At 28.4% G+C, this 23273-nt stretch overlaps 3 protein-coding genes across 3 annotated transcripts; all 3 read left to right on the forward strand.

Annotated features, from left to right (window-relative positions):
• Positions 1-2563: 2563 nt before the first annotated feature.
• On the forward strand, positions 2564-6900 carry LOC114185005 (isopentenyl-diphosphate Delta-isomerase I). Its single transcript, XM_028072473.2, has 6 exons — positions 2564-2904; positions 4105-4160; positions 5056-5147; positions 5842-5944; positions 6043-6180; positions 6436-6900. Exons 1-6 carry the CDS (start codon positions 2639-2641, stop codon positions 6687-6689), a joined length of 909 nt encoding a protein of 302 aa, XP_027928274.2. The 5' UTR covers positions 2564-2638; the 3' UTR covers positions 6690-6900.
• A 1158-nt stretch (positions 6901-8058) lies between these two features.
• On the forward strand, positions 8059-10426 carry LOC114185074 (putative 4-hydroxy-4-methyl-2-oxoglutarate aldolase 2). Its single transcript, XM_028072573.2, has 2 exons — positions 8059-8259; positions 9539-10426. Exon 2 carries the CDS (start codon positions 9552-9554, stop codon positions 10050-10052), a length of 501 nt encoding a protein of 166 aa, XP_027928374.1. The 5' UTR covers positions 8059-8259; positions 9539-9551; the 3' UTR covers positions 10053-10426.
• A 1828-nt stretch (positions 10427-12254) lies between these two features.
• On the forward strand, positions 12255-13714 carry LOC114185073 (Putative adipose-regulatory protein (Seipin)). The gene is made up of 2 exons (XM_028072572.2): positions 12255-12849; positions 12973-13714. The coding sequence occupies exons 1-2, from the start codon at positions 12304-12306 to the stop codon at positions 13630-13632; spliced, it is 1206 nt and encodes a 401-aa protein (XP_027928373.1). The 5' UTR covers positions 12255-12303; the 3' UTR covers positions 13633-13714.
• Positions 13715-23273: the final 9559 nt, after the last annotated feature.

The raw sequence follows: 23273 nt of genomic DNA on the forward strand, positions 1-23273 counted from the left end.
TGAAATTAGTCCATTTCGAAACTTTAGACTAATTCAGTTATTCATCTTTCGAAATACGTGAATTTTGTCCTTTTAATTAAATTTTGTTAGCTTTATTTGATGTTTCTTACGCATTTCAAGATTGTATTTGAGTTGTTTATATGGTTTGTAACATTTTTGCTTTAATGTTAAGTCAAATACTATTATGATACGTGCTTGAAATGTCAAATAAACTTAACAAATTTTGATTAAAAGGACTAAATCCACGTATTTTGAAAGATAAAGAACTAAATTGGTCAAAAGTTTTGAAATTGACTAGTTCCAAAATCCTCTAAAGTTAAGGGACCAAAAACATATTTAACTCATCATTAATTTGGTATCAAATTGGAGATGATAAAATTGAATCATTTTAAAAGATGAGGCCTATATTGAATCAAAATTTTAAATAAAGGGACTAAATTGAATACAACCAATATGACATAATTCTGACCTACTACGTGGCAGTATATATTTTTTTAATAAAAAACTTTCAAATTGACACATGTCACAACCATAAAGTGACACCTGACAGTTTAATTTTTTTTATAAAAAAATTAAAAAATTTAAAATTCCACAAAATGACATGTATGTTGACGGTATTAACATCAACTTAACCACATGGACCAAATTGAACCTGTTTAAAAAATTAGAAGACAAAATTAAACAAAAAAATAATAAAGGGACCAAAATGAATCAAACCAACAAATTAGGGTACTCAAATAGTAATTAAACCTTTTAAAATGTTTTACAATAGAAGATCGAGAATACAAAGTATTATATATTTCAAAATGTAAAATAAAATATATATTTTCAACACTACAATCCGAAAAACAAAAATTTGTATTTTTGGAGAAAAACAAAATTTTCTATTTTGAAATATACAATCCAAAATACATTATATAATTCGAAATGCATATGATTTATGTAGAAAATATGAAAGTGCAGGAAGAAAGTGCGCTTCTGACTTGATAAAAATGAATATGTCATCTTATAAAATGGTTAACATACCAAACTGTTCCGGTAAGTGTTTATAGTCCAAAAGTTTTTCTTTTTTTTATGCAATAAATAATTTTAAGTAGAGTATTCTATTTAATTATTATATTTCATTTATAATATTTAAATTTAAGATTTTTGTTAAAATTGATAAGAGATATTAATGTATGATTGAGGAAATTGAAAAATAACTTAAATGCACTTAAATAAAAAAAGAATAATTAATTGAACCAAAACCTCATTTTCCACGAGTGCAATTTATATATTGCAAAATAGGGAAGAGAGCGTGTATCCCACGAGTCTTATCGCACCCTCGTTTCCCACGCTTACCTGGCAACGGACTCTATCGTTACCATTTCTCAGTCTTATATATTTTTAAAACCTAAAATAAGAAATTCAACTTTAAAATACCATTCAATCATAATTAGTAAGTTTTTTTAATAATTATTTACCAATAATAATTTTTTATTAATTAATAATATAACATTTTACATATCATATACACATCTTAATGTTTTTTTTTTCACATTTAATATAACTTTAATGGAGCATTTACTTTGTTATTTTCATTTAATAAATAATAAAGATATTGAATTTTTATTTAAATATTTTGTAATTACTATAATTGAAATTTTTTACTTTTTGAGTAACACTTTAAAATATTCGATAAATTAAAGTCTTTTTTAAGTCCACCACCAAACTACTTATAAATCTAAGACTAATAATGAGTGTGTTTTGTGTCATATCTCAGATATGATTAAAAAGAGAATGATAATTATTTTTACATTTTAAATATAATTATCAATTGATTTCTAAACTCGTTATCAATCATTTTCTATTAGATGAAATTTGTTTGTTTCAATGCGTTACCCACTCCTCTGCGAATATCTGGTTGATTTTTTATCAGGTTTGAAAAATCCTTGCCAAACAAAACGCTGTCGTTTGAACGAAGGATATTGGTTGGTTTAATTGTCATTCACTTTATTCATTTTCAAACGGCTTCGGAAAAAATAAAATATTAATGTTTTTCATTAAGCAAAGTCTATTCAAGATGTTGACTACATTGCTACAACGCCGCCGTTGCTATAATCAATCATGTACATATAAAAAGATATTTTTATTTTATACAAAATATTCATTAAATATAAATCATATTTTAAAATAGAAACCTCGCCTATAATGTATGTTTATAAATAAAATATATAGAGGAATTTATCTATTAGATTTTATTGTACTGATTAAAAAAAAAACCCAAAATTGGCTTACCATTACATTTCTCTTTTCAACTGGACAATTACGTGTCTCGACAAAAATTATTCTCTTAAATAAGTTTTGCAAAATAAGAAATATTTTAATTATATTTCTATATTCATGTCTGAAAATTGAATCAGCAAACCAAATGAGAAGATAGACCATATAACAAGAGTTGTTTATTACAACAATAATTTTATTGCAAAGAAGAAAATAAGAATAGATTAATGCGAATTATTTGACCATTGAATTTATTAATTTCTATAAATATGTGGTATCAATATATGAAGTGAAGTAATTATGTAGTAAAAGTTTGGTGTTTGGTATTTGGTGTTTTGGTGCGTTGCGTTTAAGGAAGAAATCGAAAATCAGAAAAATGGCACAATCATCGATCGGTTTTACTCTGAGCCAGAACCTGTTTAAAAGGAACGTTGCGGCAAGTGTGATTACGCACACTCCTTCCATTTTCAGAGGATATCGTTCTCTTTCTTCTCTCTCTTTCTCTCAGAGGAGAAGAAGACACCACACACCTCTCCTTCTCTCCGCCTCCTTCTCCTCAACGACCGCCATGGGTGAAACTCCCGCGACCACCGCCGATGCCGGCATGGACGCCGTCCAGCGCCGCCTTATGTTTGATGACGAGTCTGTTCCTCTCTTTTAATTCCGTTTTTTCACTACTTCTTGTGATTGTGTCATTCATTGATTGGTTGATTGATCTGTGATTTGGTTGTTGAGAACGGAATGCGGTTTTCTCGGTCAACTGTTTTGTTTGTTTGATTGGGCGGCGTTAGTGTGTAATTGGACTGTTGGTATGTGTTGCGGCGCTTTGATTTCTTTAGTTTCGCTAACGTTGACCGAAACGATTTTCTGAAATTTCCATGATTCTCCTTCGTTACTGTTTTACGTGGCGAGGTGTGTACTTTGAAACGTGCTCAATCGTAGCATAACATAAAGTATTAATATGTTGAATTTTCGAACAACAGCTTTTTCTGCGTACGAGTCTCCAACAGAGAATCATCGGCGGCTACTTTTTTTTTTTTTCCAGTCACTGGACTGATTTACTCCTTCGGTGTCTATTATTTCTCATCTGAATTCAAGGAGATGAGTGAGGACTGAAACCTGCAACTTGCCATATGCATGACCTTGTCTTACTCCATTGGATCAATCCCTTGGCTCTGTTGAGGGTCTTTCTCTAATGAAGTTTCGCGATAAAAAAAAAAAAAAAAACAGAAGGGGATGAGATGGAATCAATATGGCCGTGCAGGTATAGCTGAGTCACCCTCAACTTGAGGTGCTAACCCGATGAGTGGCCTTAGCACTTCAGGTGTGCCTTTCACTATAGTCGTCTTGCAATTGATGGCTGGGAAAAGTATGTGCATCAGTTCCGGTTAAATTATTGATTTGGAAGATGAATTAGGTTAAATCAGAGTGATTAGGATATTCTAACCTAACCTTTGGTGTTTCTTTTATTGTTCTTAGAATCCCTTCGTTGCAGGTTATGCCTCTGTTATTCAGAATCATGAATGGTTAAGGATGAACCACCATTTCATAGCCTGGGTTTTTTCTAATCTGTCCATTTAAGATTTTTGGTCCATTGAATCTGTTTCTCAATTTCATAGGCTACTTTTGAAGTTTAGAGCATAGATTTGAACAATTGAGCTTTTGAATATCTGAGATGTTTCTGTAATGGGAAGTGACTTTACTTTCTTGAGTCTTGTCTACATTCTTTTAACGAATAAGGCTTTAAAATTCTTTTAAGCGAGTGTGTTTGTGATATATTATTATTATTATTATTTGTCTTGCCTCCAATTTGTAATTGTTTTGGGTTTGGAACATCTGCAGATGCATTTTGGTGGATGAGAATGACCGCGTGGTTGGTCACGATTCCAAGTACAATTGTAAGTGGACTTTTGATGCTCTTAGTTTTCAATTGCAACGGTTCACCTCGCTTTGTGTAAAAAAAATTGTTTTGTATGTTCTTTTACTTCAATAACTTATAATTTGTGTTTTCTGAAAAATGTGCTTTTTTTTTCTGATTTGGGTGTTTGTAAATTCTGGGATGTACTATCATTAAATTTTCTAGACATATTCTCTGATATGAAGATTTGAGATAAAAAATATTAATATTGCGGTTCATCTAGAAATATTGTGTTGTCCATGTTTGGAAACGTCTTCCTGTGATTAAAAGGAGTAAAATCTAAATCTTAAATATACTATCTAGTTTGGTTTGTAATGATTATGTTTTATCAGTTATTGTTTTGGATTGAATTAACAGCTATGCAGTAATTTTGTTTTCAGTTCTCTGGCATGCACACACATACAGAAGCATGTCAAGCGAGATCATGCTCTAGTGAGGAGGCTTATCCGGACCATATTATACACACATGGTTAGGATGGGCTTCTCTCATGATATGCACCCTACGTATAATGAATGGTTGTTAATGAGAAACTTGGTAAAATTAGTAATTTATAATGTAGTAGAGAACCAAGCTATTACATTAATGCGAACAAACTACTGAATACCAATGTGGTAAGCGTTAAAGAGCTGCAAAATTGAATTTTTTTTGCACTATAGATTGATAGTAGATTTTGATCAACGTCATCAGTAGACAACTGAAATGGAATATAAATTTTCACTGCTTCTACGGATTTTGTCTTCCTAAAGAAATAGTCCTCGAGAATTTTTGAACATCTTTTTTAGATATCTAGTTTTCTTTTTCTGTTTTTCGGCTTCTCCTCTCTGCCTAAAGATCTGGTTAATTTATTCTTTTGAGCTTCATTGATTTTTATTAGGTCACTTGATGGAGAAGATTGAGGCTGAAAATTTGCTGCATAGAGCTTTTAGTGTATTTCTGTTCAACTCAAAGTATGAGTTGCTGCTCCAGGTATGTTTATTATTGATGTTTTTCTTGCCTCATAAGCTTGCAATTACATCTTGTTTAAACTAAACCTATTGATTTCAAAAGCATCAAGCAGAATTTGAACCTCATTTTGTTATATCATATCTCTGTTTCTGTGGATAAAATTTGTTTTTATGTACTGGTTATCAATTGTATCTATATTTCTCATTGTTGTTTCAGTGTTTTGTGCATACTGATTAGAAAGCTTTACATCTGCATGCAAATCACGAGGTGGGCCATAGACCTAGTGGTCCTCAATATTTGAAGGGGAAATGACCTTTTGCTGTTAACTACTTGAATGTCACTCTTTGCAATTAATTTTAAGCATAAGGAAAATCAATAAAATACCAAGTCTTCAAGGTCATTCATTCACTGAAGTGACAAACAAGGTCACTAGTAACATTCATTTTTTTACCGGTTATAATTGTTCTTATTTGTAATTTGATAACACCTTCATCATGACTTGTACATTGAACTATTTATTGTGAGCAACATTGTAACATTTAATTGCCTCTTGTTTAAATTACTATTGTTGTTACAAAATCTATGTTCACTTAATGCTTGTATCTCTCGGATGACTATTTGGTGAAAAGTTCTCTATGTTGTATGTGTTTTAAAGTCTTAGATTCATGATTTAATTGGGTGTGTTGACTGAGATTCTCTGCTCTTCATGATGAAGCAACGATCTGCAACCAAGGTAACATTCCCTCTTGTGTGGACAAACACCTGTTGCAGCCATCCACTGTACCGTGAATCTGAGCTGATTGAAGAGAATGCCCTTGGTATACACTATGTACCTTTTATATTCATTCAAACGACTAGACAAATCTACTCTGTCATTGCTCCTTTTTATTTACGTTTTTCCATCTTGTGTTACCAGGAGTAAGAAATGCAGCTCAGAGGAAGCTTTTGGATGAGCTCGGTATTCCTGCTGAAGATGTACCAGTTGACCAGTTCACCTCACTGGGTCGCATACTTTACAAGGCACCTTCTGATGGCAAATGGGGAGAGCATGAACGTAAGCCAATTTAATTGTTATCAACTTTTTCAGCAAGCCGATTAAGTTGTATAACTAACCAGGGTTAATTAACAATAATTTAGGCAATGCAATCATAAATCTAAATATGCATCATTAATAGCTCTCTCAGTGCTATTTGGGGCGTACGTTTTATTCCAGCTGAATAGGTCCTAATCTGCTGATATTTGTGCGTTTATGTATGTGCAAGGAATGTTAATTATTGACAACTTTTCTTTATCCTCTCCTTGATTTCAGTGGACTATCTGCTTTTTATTGTCCGGGATGTTAACGTGACTCCCAATCCTGATGAAGTGGCTGATATCAAGTATGTGAACCGCGACCAGTTGAAGGAGCTGTTGAGGAAAGCTGATGCAGGAGAAGAAGGTCTGAAACTGTCCCCATGGTTCAGACTAGTTGTGGACAATTTCTTATTCAAATGGTGGGACCATCTCGAGCAAGGAACTCTCGGTGAGATCATTGACATGAAGACCATTCACAAATTGACATAAAATCAGAGAGCAGCTTGCTGCATCATGTAATGAAGGGTACCTGTATTCCCACCCAATAAGAGTCAAAATGAAAACCTATTTTCTAAAGAATTTCGGAGCAGTACCTCAGTATTTTCAGTGATAGCCAGAACATTAAACTAGAAGAATTTGTTGTTGCATATTTCGTATTTTGGGATTTGAATAATTAAGATGGTTAGTGATTTGAATCAAACTTTATCGTGGTGTCGGTGTTTGTTAGTGGATTTTTTTGTTTACATTTTAAACATTGCAATGATTAACGATCGTATCTCTCCAAAACTGAGGATCGGAAAATCCCATGATCACGTGTGGTGCTACAGAAACACAGGATCCAGATTGCGATTCTCCATTCACAGCGAAGCATGAGTTGCACTGCACTTCCACTAGTGGCCTTTGTGATACACATAATATACAGTAAAAATTGATCACCTACTGTGTTGGACCAACTCTCAACTTCTCCATAGATAAACTTTCTCATAAGGTTTATCTATAAATTAAAGAAAATATATAAAATAATTTCTACATATTAACTTAAATGAGCTTTAAAATTATTGTGACTAATAGTCAACATAGGAGAGTTTTTTAATAAGTATGATAAAGATTTTTTTTTTCAAAATCCATTGGAGACGGAATGTAAGAAATACATATAGTATTAGTTTTAATGAAAAAATGTGAATGAGATTTGTCTTCAATAATGGCCAATTGATGACGTAATCCACGCTTTCTCATCTGTGATACTTGGTTGTGACTCGTGACGAGGACAATTAGTCAAAAATATCAATAGCTTACCAATTTTTTGAATTGAATGAAGTGGTTACGTTTGATATTGAATTAACCAATTCTTTATACAAGAGTTATAATTACGCACTATTTTTTTAACATCTTTTTTATCCTTTTCCCGTTTTATTTTCTTATACCTCTTTATTCAGCCATTTATTTAAATGTAACATTGTTTCACAAATAATTGTTTCATTACGACTTTATTAATTAAAAATAAACAAGTTGACTTCTATATTACAAGCGTGAACTTTTGTATTTTCATTGTAATATTTTCTGTACATAGTCAAATTCATTATAAAAGTTGACAAATCATTTGTGGTAATTTATAATGTTTCGATATTTTTCTTACATTATAATGTTATGTGTGATAAATAAGAATATTTGGCGGAACTTTAATTGTATTTTATAGGTTTTCCGATTAATTTATAATATAAAAGGTAGAAAACTTTTTTCATTCATAAATAGAACGGATAAAGAAAAGGAAAAGTCAATGAAGAGATAGTAATAATTATATTATATATAAGTTAGTAGAATTAAAATTGAAATATTTATATTTATTTACTAATATGGTTAAGACTTAAGACCCGTTCACAAGTCAGAAGCATTTGAGTTGATAATATTGTGATTTTCATTTTCACTCACTATCAACTATCAAATATATTTGCAGTGAGTGGGAAGACAAGAATATCTCGCTCGTACCTCAACGCTTTAACTCCTTCCGCGTTTTCATTCATTCTCGCCTCTTTCCAACTTCAGATCTATTTCTCCATCGGTACGTCTCTTCATTTTCCGATTCATTCTTACTCGCAAATCGCTCTTGATTTTCGAATCCTTTTCTCGCTCTCTCTCGCTCTCTTTTTATAATACCTATTCAAATCGTTACTTGATCCGTGTTTGATTCTGTTTTTGGAAGTTTTGAATTGGATGCTTAGGTCTAAGTGTTGATTCACTCTCTGTTTTTATTCTCCCTACGGTCTTCAGCTCTAAACCGCATTGATCCCGCTGTGTTTGTTTGGTTTCGGATTATCTCTAATTAACTTTTTTTTTTTAGTTTATTAACTCTTTGATTTTCTCTCTAGGTTTGATTGCTATGTTAAGGTCTTGTGTGGCTGTTGATTATTATATTTATGAATTTTCCAATTTAGTTTCGATTGTAGAATGATACCAATCACGGAGAATGAGTTTTGTGATGAACTCCACAGACATATTAGTTACTTGATTACACAGATTGTTGATGGCTTTATGTGTAAATGCAAGCTTGGCTGGTAGACATGCATGTACCTATGCATTAAGAACAAATTGGTTTGGTACCCAGTGTCTTTGTTCTCGGAAACTAGTTTGCTTTGGATATTAGTTAAGGAATCAAATAGGAAATATGTATTAGCAAATTATGAAATAATATTGTTAAGATATCTTCATTTTGATCAGTAGTAAAAACCATAGGACACTCACCAGCAGGACTCCCTGTTCTGCTACTTTAATTGAGCAAATCTTCTTGGGTCATGTTTGGATTAATTTCTCACTCAAAACTGATAGGAGAAGAACACGAAGGTAAAACGAATTAAACTTCTCTCGTAAGTGAAAGTTAGCATAAATATAAGTTAATTCGTAAAATTTTTCTCAAGTAGTTTCTCTAAAAACTGATTTGAAATAGTGCATAATATAATTGTTGCTTGGGTGAGAAACTTAATTCATTTAACCTTTTTCATTATAACGAGTTTATATTAAGAAGTTTAGGCAAGTAGAGCTCTGATGAGTGTCTTGTGAGCACTCATTAAAAATTTTAGTAAAAAACATTAAAATATTCTGATACATGCTTTTAATTACTTAAAAATAGTTATTACATGTTTTTCTGTCTTTTTATATTATAAACATTGTTTTTCAATAAAAAGCAGTTGCCATGGTTAATTTAAAATAAGTTAATCGAGTAGGGGTAGAGCCGGATCTATGACACCCGTTTGTCATAATATTCAATTTCATTCGGTGAACCAGGATTGATTTCCGTTTGTTATACACTAATCTAACACATATGATATATTTTCTTTTTCCAGGTTTTTCAAGTAAATGGCCTTGGTTACTACCGCTGAAGTGTGTGATGCGAACCCACAGTTAGTTTTGAGTGGGGAGCTTCGTGCCCTTCAGCCAATTTTTCAGATTTATGGTCGTCGACAGGTATTCTCTGGACCTATAGTTACCTTGAAGGTGTTTGAAGACAATGTTTTAGTTCGTGAGTTTCTTGAAGAGAAAGGCAACGGAAGAGTTCTAGTTGTTGATGGAGGGGGGAGTTTACGCTGTGCCATATTGGGTGGCAACCCTGTCGTACAAGCTCAAAACAATGGATGGGCCGGTATTATTGTCAATGGATGTATAAGAGATGTGGATGAGATCAATGGTTGTGATATTGGGGTGAGAGCCCTAGCTTCCCATCCCATGAAAGCCAATAAGAAAGGCATGGGGGAAAAGCATGTTCCCATAAATATTGCTGGGACAAGGATCTGTGATGGGGAATGGCTCTATGCAGATACTGATGGAATTCTGATCTCTCGAACCGAGCTGTCTGTTTGATTTCAATTCATGTAAGGACTACATTTATGTGACAGCACGACCTAGTGTAGTGCTTTTGGTATCTGTGCTCATGACCCAGCTCCTGTCTTCTACAAAATTATAACCGATAAAATCCCCTTGATAATGAAAGTTGGTTGGAGTGTTTGTCCATTTCATACCAACATTATCTCTGTTTTTAATTGCTGTCACGAAAGCTTGTTTTCCCCTCATAAATTAAGTTAATGGTTGTCTGTTACCGAGTTTGGAGAGATTTAAGTACAAAAGTATATACATATCCATATTTTGACCAATGATCTTATTGTACTCCGCTGTAAAATAATGTTCCGCTCTGGAGACCCGACCAAGCATGAAAGATTGGTATCTTTTGCTATGAATTTGGTAGGATATGTCTGTCCTTGTCTCTTGTTTCCAATAGCAGATGCAGCATGTGGATATAGAACTGATATAGACATTAACAAGCATGTTCCTCCTGCCCCCCTGAATTTTCATCTTATTCCTGATTATACTAAAACTCTTTTGCATCGGTTTGTTTGCTTACATACAAAGTTTTGTCCTTTATTAAGTAAAACATAAGGATTAAGCTACGGATTTCTCTTGTTGAATGGTGGATTTGGTGTTGAGTATGAGGCATCGTGATACTGCTTGGGCATGGACATGGTCAATTATGACCCTTTTCTGTAAGTTTGCATCATTGCGTGATCTATGCAAATTAAATATTTGAATTTGACAGGGCATCACGGCCTGTGGGGATTAAAATGAGTCGCTTGAGCCAATTTTTTATTCACTGCTCTGTCCTTTTACAGAGTCCCCATCCATTGTGGTTTCTACAGCTGTAAAACTCCTTACCAATTCATGTGCCTAATTCTTAGCGCGCGCGCACACACACTGTGTGTGGGTCCAGAGTTCGTTGATCAATTGATAAATCCAGTAAGTGGTTTCCCGATCTTATTAGAAAAGAAGGTAAAAGACGCTAATTGTCGACTCAGTTTCAGACTGAAGCGAGTCTCGACAAGTGCCCTTTAAAAAGTTCTCCCGAACAAAATGAACCTGCGTTTGTATCAGATGAAAGGTCTTTTTGTTTTCATGATACACTAAAAGAAAAAAAAATTCGTGTTGACGGACCAAATTAACTGCGTCTGTCCATAACCTACCTTCAACTCTTATTTTCTGCAGCCTTCTTTTCTAGTTCATATTTTACTCCACATTCTCCGGTTTCACCATCACGCGCAACTGGCTCACCTCGCCCAAGTGTTTGATCAAATGCCTCACAATAATCAATTTTCTTGGATGGTTGTAGTTTCCTCAAAAAAATTGGTTCTTTTTGTGCCGGGGTGTCATTGTTTCAAAGCTGTTTGAACCGTGGAATTGCACCAGACAGGCTGTCAATGGATGCAGAGATAAAATGAAATAGAAACTGAAGCTGGTTGTGGGATATTGAAGGAATTGAACTTGAGTTGGAAAGATTAGTGCGAAGTGATACTATATGAGAATGCATGCAGATGTGGGAGAATGGTTTTGTTAACAAGGAATTTGGTGTTTTGGGTTGGGCATGCGTGTTTGCAGCTTACTTATACCCAGTCTGATATGGCACTGAAATATTCATTGTTTGAATTCTGAAACCCGGTTCTTCAAAAAGCTGTAGTCGACTTTTACGTGAAACGTGGGAGTCTGGTGTGTGCTACGAGATCATTTTGCAAGAAAAAAAAAAACATGTAGTATGCAGACAGGAGTGGTGCTAAAATTGATTTTAACTGAAATTAATTTCATTTAAAATTTGATTTGAAAGTAATGCTGGTTATGTTTGGATGTTTTTATTGTTAAAGTAAGCTGATAATAAATCTTAATATAACTTTTTTATCCGACATAAAAGTTACACAAACGTTTCAACTCAAATAATTCGAAGATCCATAATCACTTTTCTTTATTTGAAACCAAATTACGAATTTATGTGAAATCAATTTGGGATATGGCCAAACTAGAGAAGCTCTGAAGCTACTTGATCACATACTGAGTTTGCTAAAACCTGATCGTATGACATTGATATATTTATTATGTTTTGAGGAAGGGTTAGCCGAAATTTCATTTCAGCCAACGGAAACGGATCAATGCAGTGAGAGTTTGTAACGTGTCTTTCTTTCGCATGCAAAATGACACGACACTATCTTTCATCTCATATAGATGACACGTATGCAACAATAATTCACCTGCATGTGTTTATCTCTCCCTATGAAACTCCACTCCATCATCTTCCATGGAGGAACACCAAGAAGAAGGGTTTCTTTTGCCCACACCACTGGCAAAACTTCTATCCTTTCAAACGGATTTGATCTACAATGGCCTGGTCTCGGTCTTTTCCCCTATCTTCTCTCTTTTTGCCGTGGCCTCAGAATCCTACCACCGAGCTGAGGAGACCACACACAGTGTCGAATCAGCAGTGCAACGTGTTCCTTCTCAAATCACTCACGGTGGCACACTCTTGCTGAAGAAGCTGGGACTCTGCTTTCTCAGTGTTGCCTATGTCTGCATGATTCTGATCTTCCTCCTTTTTCTGGCTACTGTGGTGGGTGTTGGTCTGGTTCGGTTCTGGGTGGAGGAACCCGTTTCCGTCAAGGAAAAATTGCATTTTGACTACACCCAACCTCACCCAACAGCTTTGTTTTTATTCAATGGATTCACAAGCTACAAGGGTCACCTAAGGAGAAAGCAAATCAGTGTCCCAGTTGGTCACACCTTTTTCGCTTCTCTTCTCCTCCTGATGCCTGAATCTGACTTCAACAGGGAGCTTGGCGTGTTTCAGGTATGATAACTTCAATTGCTGCCACTTGATCATCACTTTCTGTATATGCAAAAATAATAAAAATTTAGTTTTTTGTCTGATACTCTTTCTTTAAGAACTAATTTTGGAAAAACATTTTTGCAGTTAACTGCAGAACTAGTTTCTGTGGATGAACATGTGATAGCAAAATCTAGCCAGCCATGCATGTTGCGGTTCAGAAGCTCAGCGATTCGACTGGCCAGAAGCTTTCTGATGGGTGTGCCTCTGGTAATGGGAATCTCAGGGGAGACTCAGAACATCGATGTCGAAATACTGAGACACAAAGAAGATTACAGAAGAAGCAATGCTATCAGAGTAACTTTGCATCCAAGAGCAGGAACATGGAATCTTCCAGAGCTTTATGAAGCTGAAATTGTGATGAGATCGAATTTACCTTGGACTAAAGAGTTGGTTCGAAATTGGAAGTGGACATTTTACGTTTGGATGTCCTTGTATGTCTACATTGGTCTTCTTCTGACTCTCCTATGTTGTTACAGACCAGTTCTTTTTATGGTGACACCACAGCACTGTTCCAGTGAAGTTGCAATTGCAAGGGGAGAAGATGGAAATGAGGTTTGTGAGTTGTTGAGGAAATGGAGAAGAAGCAGAGGCAAGAGAAAAAGTAGGGTGACACATGGTGGTGTTGCAGAAAGTGTTGTTGGTTCATCAGCATCCTCCATTAGCATGACTACTACCAGAGAAGATGTAACAAGTGTGTCTGTGGAAGATGATGTTGAAGATTCTGAATCAGTTTGCTTAAGTTAGAGTGCTAATTTTACTCAGAAACAGGGGATGTAACTTCATCTTCACTTACTTTCTATATTATGGTCGATTATAAGTTTGTCAACTTTTATAATGTTTAATTGTGAACATGGTGTTTTCTATTTTTAGTGAAAAATGAGAATGAAAACTACTAGTAATTCTCTGGTTTCCATAGAGTAAGGAGAGACAGAAATAAAAGGAAATAAATGATAGTTTGACGATTTGACAAATTTTCACAAACAATTCTAAAATTTTATTATTTTACTTATGTAATTTCTAAAAAAAAAATTAAAATTTTATTTTTTAACTTCCAAACAAAATTCTAAAATTTTATTATTTTATGTTTTTTAACTTTTAGTATAAAACTATTCTATTTAATAATTTTGTCAACAAAAATGTTGTCAAAAAATCATTTCCATATTTTTTTTAAGTTGGCTAGGAGTCTGTCAAAATTTAGATTTTGTCTTTTTTAATTTTAATTAATAATTATAAGGTTATGAAATTTTTATTTATCTTTTATTTTACATATTTTATTTTACATACAATAGATTTGTCCGAATCATTATATGATGTATTCTTTACGAACCATCTTTTATTTTACATATAATTTTACATATAATGGATTTGTCCTGATCACTGCATGAAAGTATCTTAAAATATGAAAATTTTAAATTAATGTAATTTGAATTTTTTATTCCCTTCCTGTTTGTCAATTTTCTGCTTGTAAATTGTAATTTACTTTTTATTTTTTAGTTCATGAGCCTTTTTGTATTTCCTTATATTCTTTTAGGTTTTGTTTCTTGTAATCAAGAGTAACTGATTTTTTTATATTTAAATAAAAAAAAGAAGTTGGTATTTTTTTTCTTAACTTTCGTTGGGACTTCTTCCTGCACTCCTCCTAAAAAAAATTAAATTTTTACTTTATCCCTCGATAGATAATTTTTTTTTTTCTATTTAACTTATTCCACCTTCAGATTTGATTTGGTATTTTATTATGTTTTACGTAAGTAAATATTTGGTATTGTATTATATATATATATATATATATATATATATATATATATATATATATATATATATATATATATATATATATATATATATATTACAAAAGTCGATATTCAGTATTTTATTTTATTTTCTAATAATATTTGGTATTTTATTTTGTTTTTTAATCTTTTATCCATTATAGATATCTGACATTCAGGGTTATATATTTTTGTATCTACGATCGTATGTTTGGTTTTATTATACGGATCCTATGTTTGGTTTTAGTAAAATGATTTTTTAATACTAAATTTTAAAAAAAAATTTATTACAATTTTTGGTGTCATGGTTTTTCATCTTTTCTAATACAATTTTTTTCTATTTTTAATATTACAAAACCATTTAAAATATAACACATCGTAAAGAAAAAATGTTAATAGTCAGTAGTAAAAATATCATTATTTAATATAATTAATTAAATTAAAATTCAAACAAATAAAATATATTTTAATTCGTATTACTAGTGCCATAAAAGTTGATGAGATCCTTTTCGATGGAAAAGCCCACTTACTTTATTATTTTAGGTGAAAAGTTATAACTTGTAGTACTGTAATTGACACATATTCTTATAAAAATCAATCATTTGTAAACCTTATTTGTAAACATTTCAAGGAAACAACATACAATAAACTATATTGTTTTATAATAATTTAAATTGATCTTCGATGATAAACTTAATCAACCCTAAATATTTATAAAAACTTACTATTCATCAAATTCATCAAGTATACTAATGAAGTCACTCTAATCATGTTAAATAAAATTGCAGCATAATCATACATCTTAAAACAATAACAAAACAACTTATATAATTTATTGTTCTTTAATATATCAATAAAGAATATAAAAAATATTATCACACTGAAACAATAAATTTAATTACTGTTTTCCACTTGTTTAAGCAACTTTTACTTTAAATTTTTTAGAAAACAAATATTAAATTTTGATTTGTTTTACTTTTACAAAACATGTTAATGTTTGAATTTTGCACACGCATATCTAAAAAAGTATAATTATATCTAAATTGCTAAAAAAATATAATATTCATTTTAATTGTTGTATCTTTTTCTAATTTGTTGGTAATGTTTATGGTTTTCTCAGCTAACTAATATTTTATCGATTTTTTTTCTTGCAAATTTATCTTTTAACTAATTCTTTTAATTATATAACATAAAAATAATAAAAGTTATTAACATATTTGATTTTTATTCTCTTTAATATGCATGATACTATATGAATAGTTGATGATATTGTAATATAATTAAGTTAATAAACAAAAGAAAATTATATTTATAAAAAATGAAGTGAAATGTATGAAAAAAATATGAGAAAATAATTGTTAATGAATAGGAAAAAAAAAAGATAAGTAAATAGTTTTATAAAAATTATTAAAAATAACCGTTAATTTTTAAAAATTTAACAAATAATTATATTATAAAGGATAAAGTTGAAATTATGAAAAGTGGACACAAAAGAGGGAATCATCTTTATATATAGTTATAGATTAAATCTGAAGCAATTAGTTTTTAACTCACTATTATAATTATTTTAAATTTTGTATTGTTAATATTTACTAGTAAAAATTTGTTAAATCTGAAGAAACTGGTTTTTAGTTCACTATTATAATTATTTTAAATTTTGTATGGTTAATAATTTACTAGTAAAAATTTGTTAAATCTGAAGAAATTAGTTTTTAGTTCACTATTATAATTATTTTAACTTTTTATTGTTAATAATTTACTAGTAAAAATTTGTTTTTTAACATAAATTAAATGTATTATTTGCTGTGGTTTTAACCGTTACTATTTTTAATTCTGTAACTCTGACATAAAATGTAATGTCATACAAATTGTAATTTTGATTTAATATAGTTACTTTTAAAATTATTAAATTAAGTTTTAAATATTTCTAAATTCATTTTAAAATTTTGTAAAATATATTAAAGTATATAAAGGAAATGTCTTCTTTTGCATCAACATTTTAAAATACCAATTTTACCCTTTAAATATAATAATTTATTAAATTTTTAAAAATTGATCGTTATTTTTATAATATTTTTATAAAATTGTCTATTTCTGCTTTTTTTATTTATTTATCAACGATTGACTATTTTATATTTAACTTTATTTAATAAATATAATTATATTTTATATATTAATTTAATAACATTATAATATTGTCACCTATTAATATAATATCACGCGTAAAAATGCGTACAAGTACGGTAACATCTATATTTACGCTAGTATTACGAATAGTAATAACTTGTTGTATCGTCAACAAAACCACAATTTTAATAAATTATTAAAAACAGTTTAACCGTATGTAAACTAATTTTAAAAATTTTATATGCAATATTTGGATCATTGTAACCACAGACTTTTCTGTCTTTAAATTAGTTTAAAAATTTTACATGCATATTTGGACCGTTGTAACCAGTAATAAAATTGTGACTTTAAAAATTATTTAAGCCAATTTTAACTCCTTTTAAATTAATTTTAAAGAGCTTATGTTTAATATTTAACGACTGACTGTCCGTTAAATCGTGATTTTTTAAAATAAAAAGAAAAAAAAAATCTAGGAAAGCAAAATAAAATACAAGAAAGAAAAAATATAAATATGTATACAATAAATATATATATATATATATATATATATATATATTTTATATGATACTATTATATAAAGAATTTATTTTGTGTACAAATTTCGTTTTCTAATTTTATTTTTAATAATTAATTTTTATAAATTAAAATAATTATTTTATCAATTTTATTTTTTAAATTATCTTTTTTAAAATTAAACATTTATTATTTGACTGATTTTTAATTAACAACTTTTTAAAATTAAAATAACTATTTATAATAAATCTATACCATTATACAAAAGCGGTTCACTACACATTTTGTTTTTCAATTTTGTCTTTAATAACTAATTTTTTAAATTAAAATAATTATTTTACTAATTTTTTCCTTTAAATGATATTTTTAAATTTAATTATTTTCTGTTTTTATCATTTTCTTAACTGAACCATTTTTTAGAACTAAAATAACTTATTATAATAAAAAAAATGTTACAAAAATTATTTATTTTTAATTTTATAATTTTAGCAAGTATTTGCAGTAGTATATATAAAAAAATTTATTTATTTTGAGTACACCTTTATTTTTATTTTAGCCTTTAAGCAATGGTAATTTTAAACTAAAATAATTAAATTTCTATGTTACCTTTTAAATGTCCCCTAATCTAAATTTAAGCATTTTAAAAATTACCAAACTCATTTTATCTTTTCAATAATAACTATTTTTTCAATTCTTATAATTATTTATAATTAAAAACTATATAATAATAACAAATTATTTTTTAAAATTTTCTAATATTTTTTTAAAATTTAATAACTTTTTACTAAAAAAAATAGAAATACATGCACATAACATATGCATTTTTACCGATATATATAATAATAGTTATTTAGAACAGTTTTTACTCATGTGAAAGTTTTTATTGAAAAATATATAGATAAATAATTATAAACTACGTTTATCAAAGTCATTTACTTAAAGTCATTAAATTTTGTCTCACTGTATTCTAGAATGGACAACTCTTAAATTTCAAACATAAACATAATATGCAAAAGTAAAAAATAATATATTCACACATCAATTTTTTTCAAATATTCTTCTAACACTTTTATCACTATTTGAATGTACAATTTCCTCACTATATCGAATCTCTATCACTTGATAATTCAAACCAAATTTCAGGTTTAAACCAAACATAATACATTAATAACTTAACCAATCTAAATATTCCAAATTGTAATCTCAATAATTCTAAAACAAACAATATTCAACAGTGCACAAAACCAAATTGATCTATATTTCAAAATAGTTTTTTACTTTAAAGGTATTTATTTTTTAAGTAATAATAAACTGACATGGTGAAACACACAGCTAAACTTTTAAAGATTGGAGGAACATTTACTAAATCACCCAAAATACTCATCAAAAAGATAAATCAATTGAAAAATTATCTTTCTCAAATTTTGGTGAAACCTTAAAACAGTAAATACCGAGACAGTCATATTTTATTCCTTTAAATCAAAATTTAATTAATTCAAAATAATTTATACTTTGTCATTTTTTTTTTCAAAACAGTGAATCAATTCAAGAAAAGGATGAAAAAAAGTAGAGAAAAGTACGGGAAAAAAATATGTACATATAAAAAAAAGGAAAATAGAAAATGGAGAAAAAAAATAAAGAAGAAAAATCACACGATAATACGTTTCCTTAACATTTTATATGAAGAGTACCCACAGAAAGCATCATTATAAGTTATAAGATTTCAACTAGATTGTAATTTGAAAACATAACAATTACTTGTTATTAAAAAGGATAAGATATTATATATTAGTTATACAAAATATATTATATTATTAAATTATATAATTAATTCTTTTAATTTGTTAAAATATATTTTGATATAAAAAATCTAGTATACTAAAATAAAATTTTGTAAATTCCATAGGTCCAAGAGCTGGCTATAAATAAATTACCTTTGTTAGAATTATTTCGTTGCTTTATAAGTGTGGAATTTTTTGAAATAAATCACTTTTTTTAAAATTAAATATTAATAATTATTTTTATATATTTATTGTTGATATCAATGAAAAAGAGAAATAAAATACCTATAACTATTTATTAAAAATTAAAAGATATTATATTTAGTTGGTTTCTATAAAAAAAAACCATTAAATACATCAAATGACACATAAAGCCGAATAAGATAGATTTTGGTCAAGATAATATTGTATATAGTGGTCAAGACATACGTTTCTTTAATTTATTTTACCTTTTTAACCTGACTATTTCTAAAGGATATTCATTTAAGTTGATTTTGCGTTTTCAATTATATTTTATTCTAGATATCAACAGTTTTTAGAAAAAAAAAACTAGAAAAAATTAAATGATTTTAACTACTTTTTAAAACCATAGGATAATTTCTTGATTATCTTAAATTGATTGTCTTGTATGTGAAACTGAAAAAATAAGTTATTAACTCTAAATAACAATTTCAAATACAGCTTACATTATCCTTAGGACCGATCTAACTCTCCATCCAACCAAATTTGATTTTTTTTTTAATTATTTCCACAAAAAATATGGAGTTTATGTTTGTGTAATTGTGTGACATTAAATCATTTTAAATTATAATATGTGAATTTAAGTATATGAAATTTTCAACAAAATTGATATATACATGATGATATAGGATAATGAATCATAGGAGTGGATAATGTGGACTGGTCCGGTCCGTTTAGGTCCGGCCCGTATTTGGCCCACACAAAATTATTAAAGCAAAAAAAATTGAATGATAAATTGGTAATTCAACATTTTTATCATATTTATATTCGTACTTTGACATACAGGATGTACTCTTCAAATTTTAGTACATTAAATAATACATAATATTTGTCATTTTTCGTCATACAATAAGTTAAAACATTAATACAATAGTCCGGAGGAGAGTAATTGATACACACAAGTGCAGATTTTTTTTTATGCAAGCTTGCGTGCCGGCCCGTGCGGGTCGTGGGCTAACCCGCGCGAACTGCGGACTTTGACGGACCTGTGGGTTCACTGTCTTAATCCGCCCCATGTTATTTTTTCGAATTTGTGGACTGGTCCGACGACTTATATTTCCACCCCTGATAAATTATAATCCCTATAACCCCGTACATATTATTGGATTTTTATGTATAAGATTAAAGTGTAGAAGACTCGTACCCATAATTTTCTCTTTCATTTTTCTCTATTTCTTTCTTAATCTTTTAACTAAAACTATCCACACGTGAATTGTGCATCATCTTTTTATGAATTATGTTTTCTTCAACAATAAACCGTTAAATGTAATAACAAATCTTAAAAATATTTAAAAAACAAATTATATAAAATATATTAAAATAAATTATTTTTGTATAAATATAAACAAATAGAAACCAAAGCTCTTTAGAGATACAAAACTCCTACCATAGATGCAAATACAACCTAAGTAATATGCATAAAAATATTTGTGAAGCTTATAAAAGTAAATAAATAAATGTAATTAGTTAAAATTTTGACTTGAGGAAAAAATTAAATGAAACTGTATGTAAATGAAGAAATTTAAAACATTTAACATTTTGATAATTAAAAACTTGAAATTAAATAATAATAAACCCTTTTAAAATTATAGATATGCATTCAATAAATTATTTATTATTTATATATACTCAGAATATGAAACTGATGGCAAATAAAGTTTAATATATTTCCTATTATATTATGTACGGGCTTTACATTTTACTGAACGTTTAAAATATTTCATAAACTGCCCTAAATAATTTAAATAACACTGATGATAAAATAATTTAAATAATTAATTATTTAACATGTCTCCTAAATTAATTTGTGATGTGTATAAAATAAATAATTGATAATAATTAAAATTTTGATTTAAGAAAAATAAATAAATTTTAATTAAAGAAAACTAAAGGATTTGATAAATTTGAAAATGAAAATTAACAAAAAATAATAATAAAGTTTTCGAAATTGTAAAAATATTCACGCATTAAATAAATAATTTATATTAAAAATACAAATCTGATTAAATGTAAGGGTCCGAATTTATCAATATTAGAAGAGTGAGTTTAAAATTGCTAAACAATAATAGTTTTATTTTTAAATTATATTCTAGAAGTATTAAATAGAAAATGAACCAATTTTAATTATTAACTACTAAAAAAAATATGTGCCAGCATATATTTCATTTCTTAAAATAATAAAATTATTATTATTATTATTAGGATTAGATATGTTTTTGGTTTCTTAACGTTAACGTTAAGTGAATTTTGAAACGCGATTTGAAATGTCAAATAAACTTAATAAGATTTAGTTAAAAATACTAAATCTATTTGAAAGAGATAAATGACTAAATTGTTTCAAAATTTCGGAATGAACTAATTCCAAAATTCACTAACGATTGAGGGATAAAAACATATTTAACCATTATTATTAATATAATATAAAATTAAATACAAATAATTTTACAGTTTTATTGAATTTTTATTTATTTATTTTATATATAATTTATAAATAAAAAATATTAAGTTTAGAAAAATCGTTAAATAAAAAATAATGAAATTTAAAAATACAATAAAATTATAAAAAATAATTATTTAATTTGAGAAAAAAAAACTATATAAAGAATAAATTTAGAAAATACATATGAACACTGAAATGAAAAATCACTTTTATAAATGTATCTAAATTTACTATCTTTCTATAATTTTAAATTATTTTATTTTTCTTTAACTTTTGGAGATATAATATATGAAATTAATACGATCTTAACAAAGTCATCTGTTTATTGTTTTTCATTATAGTCTCTCTTTTTTTTAAGCATAACGAGAACGATCACATGCTCATAAAAAATACGTGGTTATAAATATAAAACAATATTTAGGACTTATATATATATATATATATATATATATATATATATATATATATATATATATATATATAACTTTGAAATTTAATCAATATTTTAAATATTTTATAAGTTGCTAAGGGATAATTTTAAATATTTAATCCTATGATAAAATTAAAATCTTTATGTGATTAATATCGGTTTATAAAAGACATTTGTGCTGTGTATAAACCAAATAAATAGATAGATAAATGCAAGGTTGCAAAATTTTAATTTAAGAAAAAAATATATGAAATATATGTAAATGGAAAAAGTATAAAAATTAATATTTATGAAAATGAAAAGTTAGCATGGAATAGTTAGTCTTTTTTAAAATTGTAAAAACATTCATGCATTGAATAAATTATTTAATAAATAATAAACTGAGAGTAATTAAATTTCTATTTAATTAAGAAGAAAAATATTTAAAAAGATATCATTAAATAATTAATTCTAAAATAATAAAATAATTAATATGTCATTAATATTGGTCAAGTCAAATTTTGTTATACATCTGATATATGGATATGTAGATAGGTAAGGATGAGCTATTACACGCAATATTTTAATTATTTTTTTAAGAGAAACATATTTTTATTTAAGTAAAATAAGATTATTATAAGCAATTTTTTTTTAACATTCAACGCGTATATCTATTTTTATTACTATTTAAAAAAATGACCGTTTTTATCTTTTTCAATTTAGTTGTTGCATTTTCTTTAAGGTCAAAGAAGAAAAAAAAAGGGTTTGTAGAGTATCATTTGAAATTGTGAATTTATTGCAAGAAATAAATTAAAGATAAAATAGTGTGATAAAAATGTGTAACTTCGTAACTAGTCTGAGACATTAAAGGAAAAAAAGACACAATCCATATAACAGAAAATAAAATTGGTTAGAAAATAGAATACAATAAATAGCAGATTGAGATCTAATCTAAGAATTATGATCCGAAAAATTCTGCATGTAGATTTGAAGAACAGAAACTAAATTTCGCAAAACAAAAAGTGTTTTTTTCCGATGTAACAACAACGTGTGTGGTTGTGTTAATTCGGATTTTTCGCATGTCATTTTTTTCTGAAACTAGTGAT

This window comes from Vigna unguiculata, chromosome 5 (genome assembly GCF_037176805.1).
Source record: "Vigna unguiculata cultivar grain cowpea cultivar isolate G323 ecotype 2 chromosome 5, ASM3717680v1, whole genome shotgun sequence".
Classification (NCBI taxonomy): Eukaryota; Viridiplantae; Streptophyta; class Magnoliopsida; order Fabales; family Fabaceae; genus Vigna; species Vigna unguiculata.

Bases quoted from the DNA above. Each gene is read 5' to 3' on its own strand.
- LOC114185005 (XM_028072473.2), top strand. From the start codon at position 2,639: ATGGCACAATCATCGATCGGTTTTACTCTGAGCCAGAACCTGTTTAAA. The intron at 2,905-4,104 runs GTCTGTTCCTCT...GAACATCTGCAG, and splicing joins CGCCTTATGTTTGATGACGA to ATGCATTTTGGTGGATGAGA. The intron at 6,181-6,435 runs GTAAGCCAATTT...CCTTGATTTCAG, and splicing joins CAAATGGGGAGAGCATGAAC to TGGACTATCTGCTTTTTATT.
- LOC114185074 (XM_028072573.2), top strand. From the start codon at position 9,552: ATGGCCTTGGTTACTACCGCTGAAGTGTGTGATGCGAACCCACAGTTA.
- LOC114185073 (XM_028072572.2), top strand. From the start codon at position 12,304: ATGGAGGAACACCAAGAAGAAGGGTTTCTTTTGCCCACACCACTGGCA. The intron at 12,850-12,972 runs GTATGATAACTT...ACATTTTTGCAG, and splicing joins GGGAGCTTGGCGTGTTTCAG to TTAACTGCAGAACTAGTTTC.